We start from the raw sequence: 15,169 nt of genomic DNA, 5'->3' as shown, positions 1-15,169 counted from the left end.
TCCATAAACAAGTTCAAATGGGCAAAATTTAGTGGTCGAATGTACCGCCCTGTTATACACGAACTCCACATGAGGTAGGCACTCTTCCCGCACCTTCAAATTCTTCTTGAGGACTGCTCGTAGCATCATGGACAACGTTCGGTTGACAACTTCAGTCTGGCCATCGGTTTGTGGGTGGCATGTCGTGAAAAATAGGAACTTGGTACCAAATTTTCCCCACAAGGTCTTTCAAAAGTAGCTCAGAAATTTGGTGTCACGGTCTGACACAATCGTGCATGGTACTCCATTCTAGAGCTGTGTTGAATATTATTGTACAAGGTAGGTTACAGTTGGACTCTGAGTAGTATTGTGTTTAGATAGGATATGGAGTCGTGTCCTAGTAGGACACTAGTATCCTAGGCCTCTCATATATATATAGTGGGGGTAGACACACGATGTAACCTATGCCAACATAATAGCACAGGCGCGCAGGGGGAGCCGGCGGCGTGTGCCGGCGCCCGGGTGGCCGGTGTGCAGTATTGTGACGGTGTCACGGGGAGGAACGCCCGTAGTCAGGCCCCGGGGATGTAGCCATGATGGTGAACCTCGTTAACAAATCTCAGTGTCGTACTCGTGTGATTGCTTGGTCCTCGGTAAATCAACATGGCCTCGGATTTATTCTAACAAGTGGTATCAGAGCAAGGTTACGAGAAGGTCGCACGGGTTGACCTGGAGAAAGGAAGAAAGTGTCGACGGAAGTTTGTAGAAAGAAATTCTAATATGGGTAAGTCATCAGCGAGTTAGGATGCAGGAGCAGATGTATTGATTGTCTTGTAATCTTCGGTAAAGTAATTGGAAAGGAACAGCAGAATCGGCGAGTTCGACGGTAAAAGGCAAACGACACGAAAATTGAAAATCATGGCAGAGGCTGGCGGCGTGTGACAGGCGGTGGTAGCGGCACGAGACACGCGAAAGGGTGTTACAGCGGCGTGTACGAAGAGGTGCGTCTCGCGGGCAGAGGTCCAAAACGCGTGCGTGGGCGACGGTAGGGGAAGGCCTATGTGGCCTGATCCAGTACGGAAGCTGCAAGGCGCATGTGGTGCTGGCCGAGGCGAGGCTGGCCGAGCGGGCCGTGTCAGGCATGGTTCACACGGGAAAATTATCAGCGATTCTTTCTTTGGTTTTCTTTGTCAATGCACATTGTGTATGGATGGTGATGGTCACGGTGACGATTTGAGGAGTCTGGAGCATGTCGCACAACTGGACAAGTTTGGCTGGGTCAGACCAGATAGTCTGACAGATCGACACAAGTCGGTTGGTACAGAAGACGGCGGTGGGATCGGCGACGACGACATAGGAGTGTGATGCTGATGGTGGCCGACTTCTGTATTTGAGATATATTTGCAGAGTAGCAAGCAACATAGATGGGAGAAATGATTCGTTGCAACTTGCAAAAATTAAGTAATACTCCATAAAATTAAGGGTCGCCCAATGCTGCAGTCGTAGTAATCTAAAGAGACATCAATGAGACATGAAATTGCATGAATCAAAATTATAGATAGTGTGAGACTTCGATATAAATGAGAAAAATTAATGGTTACAGTATTAAGAGTGGTACATGAGAACCATAATCAGTCTTGAGTAGTTCAGCAATCAGATGATGGAGATGAGCTACATCGATAAAGGCTGACAATCTGACAATAAAGTACCTACTTCAGTTTTGACTTGGCAGAACTTTGCAGTGGCTTAGAGATAGAAACAGACTGGCTGCTCATCGCCTTCTTCTTCACATTGTAAGTTATTGACATGAATGAACAAATCAGTGCAATCAAAATGGTAGGATAGACATATACTGGTTCTGTTAGATCACTGATCACAGGCTTCCGGAAGAGCGCATCTTTCACGAGACCCCAGATAACCAAAAGCGTACCAAACAAGATCATCCTCCCAGGATTAATGATGCCAACGAGTGCTCCAGCAACACAGAAGTAGCTTCCAGCAAGCATCTGATTCAGGGGAGAATATAAAGAGAACTTATCAAGAGTTGTCACAAACATTTTTCTCATGTTGTTGTAGGTCAGTTATATAAGAGCACCTCTAGACGCTGTAGATCAATTACTGCTGAAGCATTCTTAGCTTCTGTCAGATTGTATATGTCAAACAGGTCACTCCACCTTGGAAATGTCATGCTCATGCTTGTAGTGAGGTTGCGCACTATAGCTCCAGGGTAGAGCATGGCCTTCACAACAGATGGTGGGAATATCTCATTTGAGACCAACTGTGAAGATGTAATTTGAATAGGTGTAGTGCATGTGCCTGCTCTACAAGGGACCCTGAAATGGCACAAGAAATTAAGGAAAAGCTACCTGCTCATAAAATTACTTCCAAGTAAACCTAAAGTGCTAAAATGAGATGTAACTGGACACAAAGGCAAGCATGGTAATGGAAACAAATAAGCATACCAGCCTACCATCCGTACTCAGGACTTGGGAGAAAGGGCGGTCTCACACGACGGGTACTAGGCGATGAGCGGTCTCACATGAAATACTTTATTTTGGTAAGAATTTGTACTGCCGAATATTTTAATATTGTTGAGTATATTACTTTTATGTATATTATTATTGTTTGTTATCCACCTTCATATAGTGTACATGTGGACAACGGGACATTTTTGTTCTGAGTCCGCCCCTGACTTCATCTATATACTCCCAATATTCAGATTGCTTTTATCATAGTTCTTGCTTGTTTCTTTGATTGCTTGTACGGACTAGACCTTCGTGGTCAGGCTGATCGTGCTTCTAGCATCGTCGGTAACATCCAGGAGATTTGCTTAGCGAGTGCTAAGGCACAATTGTCATTGCATGTTTGGAGTCGGATCGTCAAAGTCGTTCTCTGCCCAAATCGGAAGAGTGTGATTATCATCGAATGATCGGCACCCTTGCCCCCATCACCAGCTCCCAGTATTAGAAGCATGGGCCAGGCCAACATCAATACAGCCAATTCTTACCCTCACAAAAGCAAAAATTAAACTATTCATATCCAAAGCAATGGGCTTGACAGCAAGAGCAGTTACCCTAAAGACAGTTTCCCCTTAAGCGTTAGAGCGCCCTCCAGGCTCAAAGCGTCCAACTCGCTTTAGACATGTTAGAGACGCTTTGACAGCTCCTCCCTCTCCTCTCCGGCTGTAGCTCCTCCCCCCCTCCTCTTGCGCAACCACAATGTATGGCTCCTGCCCTCTCTTCTCCCCGTTCCCCTCCCTTTGCTCTTTCTTCCATGCTCAGATCTGCACCAGCTTGTCATGCCTTTCCTGCTCTGTTATGTGTTATGCTATGCACAGCTCATCTGCTGTTAGGTGCTGCTACTGCCTCTCTTATAGTAGTTGGCTAGTTGCTTACTGCTTACTGGATGGATTAGAATATATGTGCTCACTAGTGGATTAGAATCAATGTATGTATGTCTCACTAAATGGTACTCTATTCTACTGCCCATCAGGTTCAGAGTCTGTCTAAAGCATCGCCTCGCTTTACGCTTTAGCGCTTAAGCAGTGAGCCCCCCCCCCCCCCCCCCCCCCCAGCGCCTCGCTTCGCTTTGAAAACATAGGTGCTATTAACATCACCCTAGACAACTTTTACAAAGGTCTAATGCAATTGGTCATGTGGTCTAAACATCAGATGCCACCATGGAATAGAGTAAAAGCCTTGATCAAATTATGTTTATCCAAAGAACGAGAAGGCAGACTCCCAAGGTTTTCTGTCTGAGCAATTGTCCACACAATGGCCAAGACCACAACCATCACACCACAAAAGGGTGGATGTTGCAACTAGCGAGCCCCATTAACTGAACCAGCATTCCTATCCTCAGCTCTCATGGTAGCAACAACGTGTGCCCTATCATTATTTTGCAACACATTACCCTGAGCATATTTAGTCAGCCCCGCCCGACTAGCCGCAGCAGATGATTTACTCTGTGCCAGAGGAGACGATCTAGCAGGCAGCTGGGGGAGACTAATTGCAGCAGCAATAGATTCTGACATGGATGTTGTTGCCGCCATAGCTTCTGTTGCCACCGTCCCATCAAACATCTCGGGGCGATGACTCCGTCTGTCCTTGCCAGCCCTCATCTCGGCAGCACGAAAATATGCCTCCTCAAGAGCTCCTTCCCTTGCCAACAGCTCTTCCTCCTTGCTCGCCAATTCCAGGCGTCGCACCTCATCAGCTTTACGCTGCTCGATCTGACGGCATTCCGCCATCCGGCGTCAATCTTTCTCCACCAACCTCATCTTCTCGTATCCACTCCTCCTGGCGACGACTATGCATATCGTCCCACGTCCTTTATTCCTCTCTTCTCGCCTGCTCTGGATCTAATCTTACGTTCCCTCGTCCCGAATACGGACCAGAACGTTGAGGGTAGCAAGGAGGAGATCGACAGACCCCCTGCCTACGATCCATCAATGAAGGCAGCGCCGCCACCTAGGCGTAAGATCTAGTCGCCTTCTCGTCACCGCTCGCTTGCACAGGGCACGGGAGAGGGGTAGGGGTGCGTGTGGGAGTGGAGCGGACAAAGACTACTCCACAAACCCTACCTCCTCCTCTCAAATGCCCAAAACGTTCTGGGCCAAAATGGACAGGGCCAGGCTTATTATTTTTAGGGCCCACAGAACAAGTAGGCCCGGTCCGGCCCAAGCCCTGCCCCGAACCACCAATCAGACCGAACCAAATGTTTCAGTTTTAGATCTTATCTTCCTGCAAGTAGCACCAAATTTGACAACATGGCATGGAAAGCATGTCTCTAACCCTTCACAAATTACCTCATCTTTTCTCATAACTTGCGACCACCGCCGTCAATGAGAAACAGCCGACGATTCTCCAGCAGCTGTAACACCCAACCATCTCGATCAAGCACCATCTTGTATCTAGAAAACAAAAGAATGACAAACTTCACTTCCCAACTATAATCGGAATCTTCCTTTCTTGGGTCACCAAGGTCGATGATGGATGCAAATGATCCACCACTACCACTAGCGCCGCCGTGTATGACCGAGAGCAACCATTTCTCGCCTGATTCTGCACCCTCCTTGCCAGAGTGAAAGACGTGGCTTCTTGTTGTTCCCTTCCCATCACCAAGAATATGGGGAAAAGAGCAGGTACTCACGGATCTGTGAATTGGCTCAATGAGCCTGTCAAGAATCCGCCGCCACCTCCTGCGATCCATTTGAAGATCCGGTCCACCTCAACCACCTGGGATCCCCCATAGAGCCCCCTACTCTCCTCCGGTATCGCTAGTGAAATCGCCGGAATCGCCCGCCGATGCCTCTACTTGGCTGCACGTTCCTCCTCCATTCGCCTCCGCTGACGGATCTCCACCAGCAGCGTCGACAGCGGGACCCAATACATTGGATCCATACCTCATAGACCTAGCCAAAGACCCTCTAGGAGAGGTGGCAGTGATGGGTGTATGGCGGCGTAGGAGTCGCGAGAGCGAGAGGGGCCATGGAATCGGCGTCGGGGTAAAAAGAAGTTCACTCATCAGCTATCACTGTATATAGGTCAGGATATTTAAGAATAAACCTGGTTCCAGATTATGAAATTTAGAAACATATGGCTGATTTGTTGAAAAGGTTAATATTAGGCCCAGGGCTGCAAAAACTAGTAAAAGACTAATGCTTGTTGCCAGCTTCAAATATATAAGATTAAGGCGAGACTTAAAAAAAAAGAAGGTTGGCATTACGGTGAACCTGAAAGGATTCAGGTCAACTAACAAACAAGTTATTCCCGATGCTCTACACAACATAATCACAAATTTCAAAATATCATTACTTACAAGAAAACAAAGGTTGCCTTCTTCCAGTCTTCATCAGCAGACCATAATTTTGGGGCATAAAGCCTAAAAACCTTAGAAACTAGCCTGTTCTAGTTCCCAATCCAAGGGAGTGTTGCTGAAATAACAGCAAAACTGCCCAACTTTACCTCATCAGAAACACTTCCAATGTACTCCCTCCGTCCCAAAATTCTTGTCTTAGATTTGTCTAGATGCGGATGTATCTAACACTAAACCGTGACTAGATACATCCGTATGTAGATAAATCTAAAACAAGAATTTTGGGACGGAGGGAGTATGAAACAACACGGTACCGGAATGCATAATAAGTATGCACATGTAAGTTGTTATTCTACATCCCTAAACAGTAATTTAGTCTACACACAGCTGCCTACCGTTCAGTCGGATGGCAATCACTCCAGGCACTGCTACCGGTAGAGTTCAGCATGCTTGATTAGTAAGATTAACCACAACAAAAGACATGGAAACAACAACTATGGACCAAAATTAAGCCAAAAACATAGTACGATGCCGCTAAAAGATGCAAATATGAGTACTCCCTCCGTAAAGAAATATAAGAGCGTTTAGATCACTACTACATGAGTGAGATCGAGTTATGACTGAACAATGGATCTAGCACTTAAAAGGTAAGCGCTGCTAGCAACCAGAATTACTGTGATCCATATGCTTTTATTCTTTGAATTGCGAGAGAGATTAGGAGAATTGTTGGAGAAATCCACAGTACTGGCTCTTGGTGGGAAGATAGGAGGATTGTTCCTGACCTGAAGAGCGGGATCTGGAGGATGATGAGCAGGAAGTACACGCGGGAGGCGTAGAAGGATATCCGGCGGCTCGTCCACCCGCCTCCGCTCACCCTCCGCCGCTGAACCTGGGAAGCCCCCGCGACGATCGGTTTTGACGAGCTCGCCCTGGCCTCTGCCGCCCTCTCTTTCTTCGTCGGTGGCGACATTGCTCCCTGCTTCGCCTACTCCTGTCACCGGGCTTCCGCGTTTTTAAAGAAAATAATGGACTGCTGTACTTTGGGCTAGGTTATCATGAAATCACCGGCTTTCCCTTATAAAAAAAATCACCATCAGATTTGCTATACTTCTGAATATTATAGCCACTGGATTCTTTTAGCTGGAAATGTTATCGTTTATTCATGACCCCCTATGTACAGAATGTTCGCGCGGTTAGGGTGGCATTTACGAACCCCTGGATGATATTTTATGTGTATTGATATTGAATGAGACTGGGTGATATTTTGTAAAATCGGCATGGCAGTTTTTTTTTATGATTGTAGTTTGTTTAAAGTGCAGGGAAGTTCTGAGAGAAAACTGCTAATGTAAAATCTATATATGACGGTCTTAACAACGTTCGTCGGGATTGGATGCCTGATGAACGTTCGGCAGATAACATTTCCCTATTGAATTGCATAGCATCGAGCATATCTGAGTTCAAAGCATCCCTAGTACCATTCGTGCTAAAATAAACTAGGTTCTTTTTACATAATTCTTGACGGAAACCTTCTGTAGCTAGGTTTGTGTGCAGCCGTGTTGGCCGATAGTCGTACCCATATGATCTTGGTCTCTTTCACAGATTGAAGCGGCCACAGTTTGATCTCCCCCGCCAAAGGACCATAGAGAGACATGTCATTTTCATGAGATCTTGTTTACCACCTCCTTGTTATTTGATTCTAGCTCTAACTTAGTGAACTTTGACTTCCCTTGCAAAGTTGATCGCCCTTTGACACGCTAATAGCTCCGTCAGCTCTGGATCAGTCACCAAAGAGGAAAATTACACGCTTTGGCCATGATGGTCCTAGAGAACCGCTCATGCCTCCTTTATCTTTTGAAGCTTGAACATATCATCGTTGACATTCGCCTTGACCCATCCCTCCTCAGGGAGACATCATCATACCTTCAAAAGATTAGCTTTGGCCACTGACTCCTAATATGTCACAGATTGTCATTCGCCCACGTAGAAACAAATTTTTTCCACGATCAGGCCTGGTTCACTAATCTTTTTTTCATCTATTATATCATTCTTGGCAACCCAAACAGTGTAAGCGCCTTCTCATTTTCATTAGCCTTAACTAGCCACTCAAGAAACCATCCAATGAGTTGCATAGGTGATACTGTGCACGGTGGTGCAACAAGTGGCCCCCTGTAGCAATACTACAAGGCCCTAGACCATCATTCCATCCGAGAAGTGCGAAAAGTGAGGAAGACTTGTGTGAGATCTCACATTAGTGAGATCAATGAGATCGATTTAAAAAAAATACATGTTCAAACATTCATAAAAAATTCACACACACATAAAAAAATTATGTATAACCTCAAAAAGTTGCAGGTCGTAATTCGACTTACATTTATAGAAACAAAAAGATAAAAAATAGGACGTGAATAGTGCCAAAGTACTATTCACCCAAAAGCTGCCACTATTCATATACGGATTTGTCCTTTTTGAATCTCTCAATGTACATCAAGTTTTGAGAAAAAAATTGGAGTTGTAGACATACCCCACATAAATGTTGTCAAAAAAAATGCTTGTTTCGAAATGCCTAAATATGAATTTTGGGGGTTGATCTCACCTAATGTGAGATCTCATACAAGTCTCCCCTGCCAAAAGTGGTGTAAAACCGTTTCATCTCTCCCACATGCACAATAGTACACACCTCCGTATATTCATATATGCCATCTCAGAACCCACGACAGACAATTCCTCGCCAACCTCCATGCATGGACTTTGATTTTGTTCAGCACGTCAGTCGCCCAAAGTGACAACCAACCCTTGTGAGCCGCCGACGAAGATGAGGTCCGGGGTGCTCCTGCTTCCATCTTTTTTTGATGCAGGCATAGGTGATAGGCCGAGCGATCCGAGAATCAGTCATTACGCATAAAGTTTCATGCCATGAAGTCCTCCATGTTTGCCCCCAACTACAATTCGTTCAATATCTGCAACTTCGGAGTCGCTTAAAATAGAGTTCAACTTGTGCATGTTCCAACCCATTCCGTTCATGTTCAGCAAGTCGCTAATCTTGTTGAGCTATGGTGTTGGGGTGAAGCCTAGGGGGCACATACATCCTAGTCTTGGGATCCAATTATAATGGGCAACGCTTGAAAGTCCAATCACGCCCTTAATCATATTTTGATGTTGATGACAAAAAACATATAGGGGATTAATTACGTTTGCTAAGTGTATACACAAGAAATTAGTCCCTTTGGCATCATTGTGTAGGGATCATAGACACATAAAATGAGATATAACTCAAGCATGACGATAATGAGAAAAGAAGCACATGCTTTTTCATTTAATCTTGAGTTATAGGGATCTCGCACTATTAAGAGAGGATCGAAGGGGTTCATTCAAGATTTGCTCAAGTTATCTTCATGACACTATCTTCCTACACATACACCTCTTCTTATTTGCCTTAGACAATCCCCTCTCTCAGAGTGGTTCAAAAACTATTAGGAAATTTCTCCACATGATCTTTTGGCTGGATCATCCGCACTGCTCCCCGGATCATCCGGGCATTACCCGGATCGTTCGGACATATGCCCTGATCATCCGGCTAGAGGACCAAAAGGCACCAGTAGGTTGGCTGTGAAGCCAAATCATCTGGATTGGTAGCCGGGCCGTCCGGGTATCCATCTGGATCATCTTGACATCCCCGGACACTCTACCCGGATACCTGAACAGAGAGCATGTTCATCCGGCTTCACCAGGATCGTACAGATTCCTTCCCGGACGTCCAGGTTGTCCCTTGTTCAGCTGCCAGTTCAAATTGCTTCCGGGGTCCCTCCCGGACGTGTGCCCGTGGGTTGAGCGTGTTGACCCATCCAGATCATCCGTATTCCTAGCCGGACCACCCAAGCAATGCCTGGATCATCCGGGAAGGTATCTGTATCATCTAGGGTGGGTCACTTAGTGCACCAAATGGTCACTTTTATTGGCAACTATAAATACCCATCTCCTGCTCCGAGGAAGGGTTTACCACTATACTCATATCCTCCCCAAGAACACAGGTGCTCCCTCTCATACCCACCCACACTAAATCTTAGATCCCGAGACGATTTGTGAGAGTTCTTGAGAGTTGTTCCAATCAAAGGAAAGATATCCTCCCTCTCCTTCTTGTGTCCAAAGCAAATCGTGAGTTCAGCAAGTCTTGAGATTTCCCCCCTAAATCTTGTTACTCTTGGAGGTTGGAGACTCCTAGCCGGTAGGAGTTCTTCAGAGATGAATCATTCGTTGTGATTACCCCCGAAAAGTTTGTGAGGGTTTGGAGACCACCCCAAGGTCTACCACTAGTGGTTGAGAAACTCTTTCGCGGTGTTGTCTCAAGGGAAGAATAGGTAGCCTTCATGGCATTGGTGTGCCTTTGTGGTAACATCCATCATCCAACTGTGACTAACTTCCTTTCAAGTAAGTGAACATCGGCATAGATCCTTCTCCTGGATTTGCGGTTATCCCTAAACCTAACTCTTTACTTGTGGTTGTTTGTCTCATAGTCCTTACTTGTAATATATTGTTCCTGGTCATCTTACTACTTGTCGTAGTTGAATATACTGCTTAGCATTAGATTCACCTTTGCAATTGTTAGGCACACTTTCCTATTGCGCATTATTGCCTAAACTTGCTAAGTAACAATTGAAATTTGTAATTGTACCTATTCATCACCCCCCTCTAGGTCCATCTCGATCCTTTCAATTGGTATTCCTCTGTTCTTTTCCCCTCACGACCATCTTCTTGGTCCTACTCCAACTGTGACATAAACTTTTCAATGTAGCTGGATCATTCGGGTTCCCCCCAGACATTCGGGCTTCACTGTTTCCTTAACGCAAATCTCTTCATCAGACCAAGCAGGACATCCGGGCTTTTCCCGGATCGTCCGGGTCCCAATCCGAATGTCTGGGTGTCCTCAGCCAAATACAACAACGGGCCACTGGGGGAGGGGAGGGGGCAGAGGGTTATTCCTCTATTCTTCCCCACTCGCGACCCTAAAACCCTAGACCATCGTCGGTCTTCTCCTGCACCTATTTTGGCCACTCCGGCCGGCCAAACGGCTGAATCTTGCGCCTTCATCGTCCCCTCTTGTTGATCTATCATTCCACCGCGCGGTTTCTTCTTTGGGAGCGTGTGCATCTCGGGAGAAGGGCCTCTCTCATCGAAGTTCACAGATCAAGCCACCATGGCTCGTGGGCGTGGTGGAGGAGGGAAGAACGTTAAAACGGTGACCAAGGGTCCTTGTCGTGGTATTATTCCCTCCCCCCCCCCCCACTATCTGTTGCTCATATCTATCTCTGATGTGGCCTAGCCTATATCTTTTGAATATCCACTACTAGTCTTATCTCTACGTGGAATCCTTGTCCTCACATCATTTGCTATGCAACCTCATGCCCCTGGGTTCCCTAGGCCTCGCAATAATTCCGTGTTAGTTTGCACTTGGATTTATTTCGTGAGAAAAAGTTGCATGGGTTGCCCTAGCCATGGATTTTGAAAATCCTTTGGCTGGACATCGGGGATGTCTTCCAGATATTCCGGGGCTATGACAACCTCTCTAACCTTTTCATCATCCAAATCAGTTTGATGCAGATGACGGAGCAAATTTCCATCAGATCCCTCCATAGGGGTCCAAGCGTAGCTCGAAGTCATGGATCGGAGGTCACATGAGGCGTTTAGGTTCGGGCCTCCGGAGAGTAATACCCTACGTCTTGGTGGTTTTGGTTATTCATGGTGGAGGGATACCTCGTGCGAGGGATTACAATGGTGTATGATGTCGCTATAGAGAGTTCTCCTATCTGAAGATAGATGATCAAGAGGAGCACTGGACCTCCCTTTATATAGGCAGGAGAGGTCTAGGGTTTTACATGCGGGATGCGATCTGGGGCGCCACCGCTCTCTAGTCTTGGGCGTTAAGAAGGTCGTTTGGCCTCCTAGGGTTAGCGCCATGTCGTGGGCCCGCTGGCCCCCCTTGTAGGTGATCAGGCCGGGCTCCTTGGCAACAGCCACCTCCGGTACAGGACCCCGTCAGTAACCCCCGAGCATGGCGGAGGTCTTGGCGAGGATCGCGGGACCTCCAGTGGGCTCCTTTGTTAACTTGTCTCCCTAGAGCCTGGATAGTTTCTGAGTTTGACTCCTCCAATAGACCAGGCACTTCTTAGCTTGAGTGTTGATCTAACGCAGATGATAGTCTTGCCACGGGTCTTGAGGAGACGACACTGCCGTGATCGTCGCCTTTGTTTTCTGCAAAAAGGGGAAAGAAAAACTCCCCTAGGACAAAGAAAGGATTGTCCGTTCCGCTTTGGGCAGACGGCGCCTCGGGTTTGGATGCTTATAAGAAGAGGGAAAGTGAGGGTTTCAAAACCCTACCCTGCTCCAGGTCATTCCACCTCTTCGGTCATCTCAAGCCCTCCCCCGCGTCGCCACTTCGTTCCCTTTGCTCCCGTACTCTCACTGCCGATGGCCAAGACAAGGAGTGAGAGAGGGAGGCAGGTCTTTGGTTTGAAGCCGCCATCCAGGTCCACCAGCGGATAGAGGAAAAGGGGGCCCTCAAAGGAGGAGCAAAACCAGGGCGTGCTGCGCCCAAATCCACAGGGAAGTGGTTTCCGTCCATGGTAACGGAGAGCGAGGTCAATGGATATAAGGATGACCTCTCCATGCTCGTAGATCTGAAGATGCGCATCCCGACCGGGGAGGTTCCACCAGAGCCCCGCGCCAATGAGCACGTCATGTGCCCAGGATACTTCGGGCGGGGGCTCGGCTTGCCAATCCATCCCTTCGTGTGCGGCCTCCTGCACTTCCTTGGATGCCAACTCCACCATATTACACCAAACGGGGTTCTGCATATAGCCAATTTCATCACTTTCTATGAATGCTATCTTGGGATAGCTCCAAACTTTAATCTATTTTGCTACTTCTTCTAGGTCTGCGTCCAATTGAATGAAGGTGACGTCTGTGACCTTGGGCGAGCCATCCTGTAGCTCCGCCCTAACTCCACATTCTTTTCCTTCGACCTCCCAAAGTCTGTTCATGAGTGGCACAAGTCTTGGTTTTACGTGGAGGGCCTTGGCAGTGATCTGTCAGCCTTCATGAACGAGCCACCTCAGAAGCTAATTTCATGGGCTCCGCTCGCCAAACCGACCTCAGAGGTCAAGGTTCTTGCGGAGGCCACCACTCGCCTGAAAAAAGGTGGGTTAACCAGCCCTTAAGAAGGTTGGCCGGGCGTTGGAGCCTAGGTTCCAGGTAAGCAACTGAAGTACATATGATGGTAGTAGCCCCCGGGGCCGGGTGCGGTGATGTTGTGCTAGTCGGACTTGGTTCCTCGGGAAATGTGAACAGGCTTCACTTGCTTGTAATGTCGGGCAATATCCGAGGTGAACCACAACCGTGAGTCCAAGGTCGAGGATTTGGAGTCATAGATCGAGGCCTTGTAGTGTCAGGGTGATGGGTTGCAGTGTCATCTAGACTCTGCTTCATGTGAGTTATTGTTTCTTTATTTCTCTAGCCACCATAGCCTCACGTATGCTAATACGCCCGGGCTTTGGTCTGCCTTGCCTTTCAGCTGTGGAGATCGGTGCGACTGAAAGTGCTAGTTATCGACTAGAGGGGGGTGAATAGGCAATTTTTATGAAAGTCTTCAAACACGAGGGCTTTGAAGACAAACAGTAGAAATGAACCTATTGATATACATCGTAAGGTAGACTACACTAGACAAGCCATAGTCAAGTAAGCAATGAAGTGAAGGCACGAAGACTATCAGCAGCTAGGTAGTATGGATCAAGATGGAAGACAGTATGAAGCCAAACAGTAAACAGTCTTCACATAGTGAAGACAAATAGATTATGCAAGCAGGCAATGACTTCACGAAGACAACCTGTAAAGTGAAGAGAAGTGGAGGATAGAACCAGTTGCTTGGTGAAGACAAGGATTTGGTAGACCAGTTCCAGTTGCCGTGACAACTGTATGTCTGGTTAGGGAGGTTGAGATTTAACTCAGAAGACCACGTCTTCACCTTATTCCCCTTGAGCTAAGGACACCCAGTCCTCGCCCAATCACTCTGGTAAGTCTTCAAGGTAGACTTCCAAACCTTCACAGACTTCGTTCACCGGTGATCCACAATGGCTCTTGGATACTCAGAACGCGACGCCTAACCAGCTGGAGGATTCACAGTCCTCCAGTGTAACAAGTCTTCAGATCACGCGGACAGAAAGACTTCAGTGATGCCTAACACTCTTTGCCTCTGGGTGTTTTGGGATTTGTCCTCGCAAGGATTTCTCTCTCAAATGCTTCGGAGGTGGGTTGCTCTCAAACGACAAAAGCCGTGCACTAACTCTGAGCAGCCATCAATTTATGGTGTAGGGGGTGGGCTATTTATAGCCAGGAGGCAACCCGACCTGATTTGTCCGAAATGACCCTGGGTCACTAAGGAACCGACACGTGTCCAACGGTCGGATTTCAAACACACGCGGCAGCTTGACTTTGGCTACAAGTAAAGCTGACTCATCCAGCTCCGGATAAGATTTGCTCTCATTGTCTTTGCTGGAAGACATAGGATTTTTGTTGAGCATCACTTTAGTCACTCTGACTTTGTGCACTTGGACCCCACTTAACAGTACGGTGGTTCCTATGACTCAACAAAGAAGAAAAGGAAACTACAAAACAACTATGTCTTTGCACTCCATAGTCTTCACATGAATGTCTTCTCATGTCATAATCTTCACTGTTAATATCTTCACAAACCACCATTGTCTTCAATGTCTTCACACATTTTTAGGGGTCATCTCTGGTAGGTAAACCGAATCAATAAGGGACTACTACCTGTGTTATCCTACAATTCTCACAAACACATTAGTCCCTCAACCATGTTTGTAGTCAATACTCCAAAACCAACTAGGGGTGGCACTAGATGCACTTACAATCTCCCCTTTTTTGGTGATTGGTGACAAACTGGTTGAAGTTTTCAACGGGGATAAAAGTATATGAAAGTTAAGGATTAAGGCATTATCTTCATAAGTTGCAAAAAGGCTCCCCCTGAAGATGTGCATATAAGTAGTTTGCTTTTGAATGCAAATGCACATGGCAGGTTTTACTTTGTGGAGATCCTCTTCAACTTACGAAAACAATTCATCATGCATATATAAGAATAACGTAGATAATGACATGCACAATGAAAAATGGGCGTCTGCAGAATGACTTCATGCGGGATTTATCATCGCATCACAAAGTAGCAGTAAAGCGCAACATACGACCATCGAGTTTAAGTGTTACAACTCAAAAGCCAAACAGTTTCAAAACAAGAGTTGTAAGAACTTAGCAAAAATAATGCAACCACCCATATGGACCCGCTTGAAGACTATCAACTCATATGCTT

The 15,169-nt window shown here is 46.7% G+C and overlaps 1 protein-coding gene across 1 annotated transcript; it reads right to left on the bottom strand.

Annotated features, from left to right (window-relative positions):
* Positions 1-1,516: 1,516 nt before the first annotated feature.
* Positions 1,517-6,881, bottom strand: LOC109770349 (uncharacterized). The gene is made up of 3 exons (XM_020329050.3): positions 6,579-6,881; positions 2,075-2,312; positions 1,517-1,985 (listed from the first exon to the last, which is right to left on the bottom strand). Exons 1-3 carry the CDS (start codon positions 6,764-6,766, stop codon positions 1,689-1,691), a joined length of 723 nt encoding a protein of 240 aa, XP_020184639.1. The 5' UTR covers positions 6,767-6,881; the 3' UTR covers positions 1,517-1,688.
* Between the last annotated feature and the right edge of the window lie 8,288 nt (positions 6,882-15,169).

This window comes from Aegilops tauschii, chromosome 3, assembly GCF_002575655.3.
Source record: "Aegilops tauschii subsp. strangulata cultivar AL8/78 chromosome 3, Aet v6.0, whole genome shotgun sequence".
Taxonomy (NCBI): Eukaryota; Viridiplantae; Streptophyta; class Magnoliopsida; order Poales; family Poaceae; genus Aegilops; species Aegilops tauschii.
The sequence above is the reverse complement of the archived record's forward strand: the minus strand, read 5'-3'. Positions and strand labels throughout refer to the sequence as shown.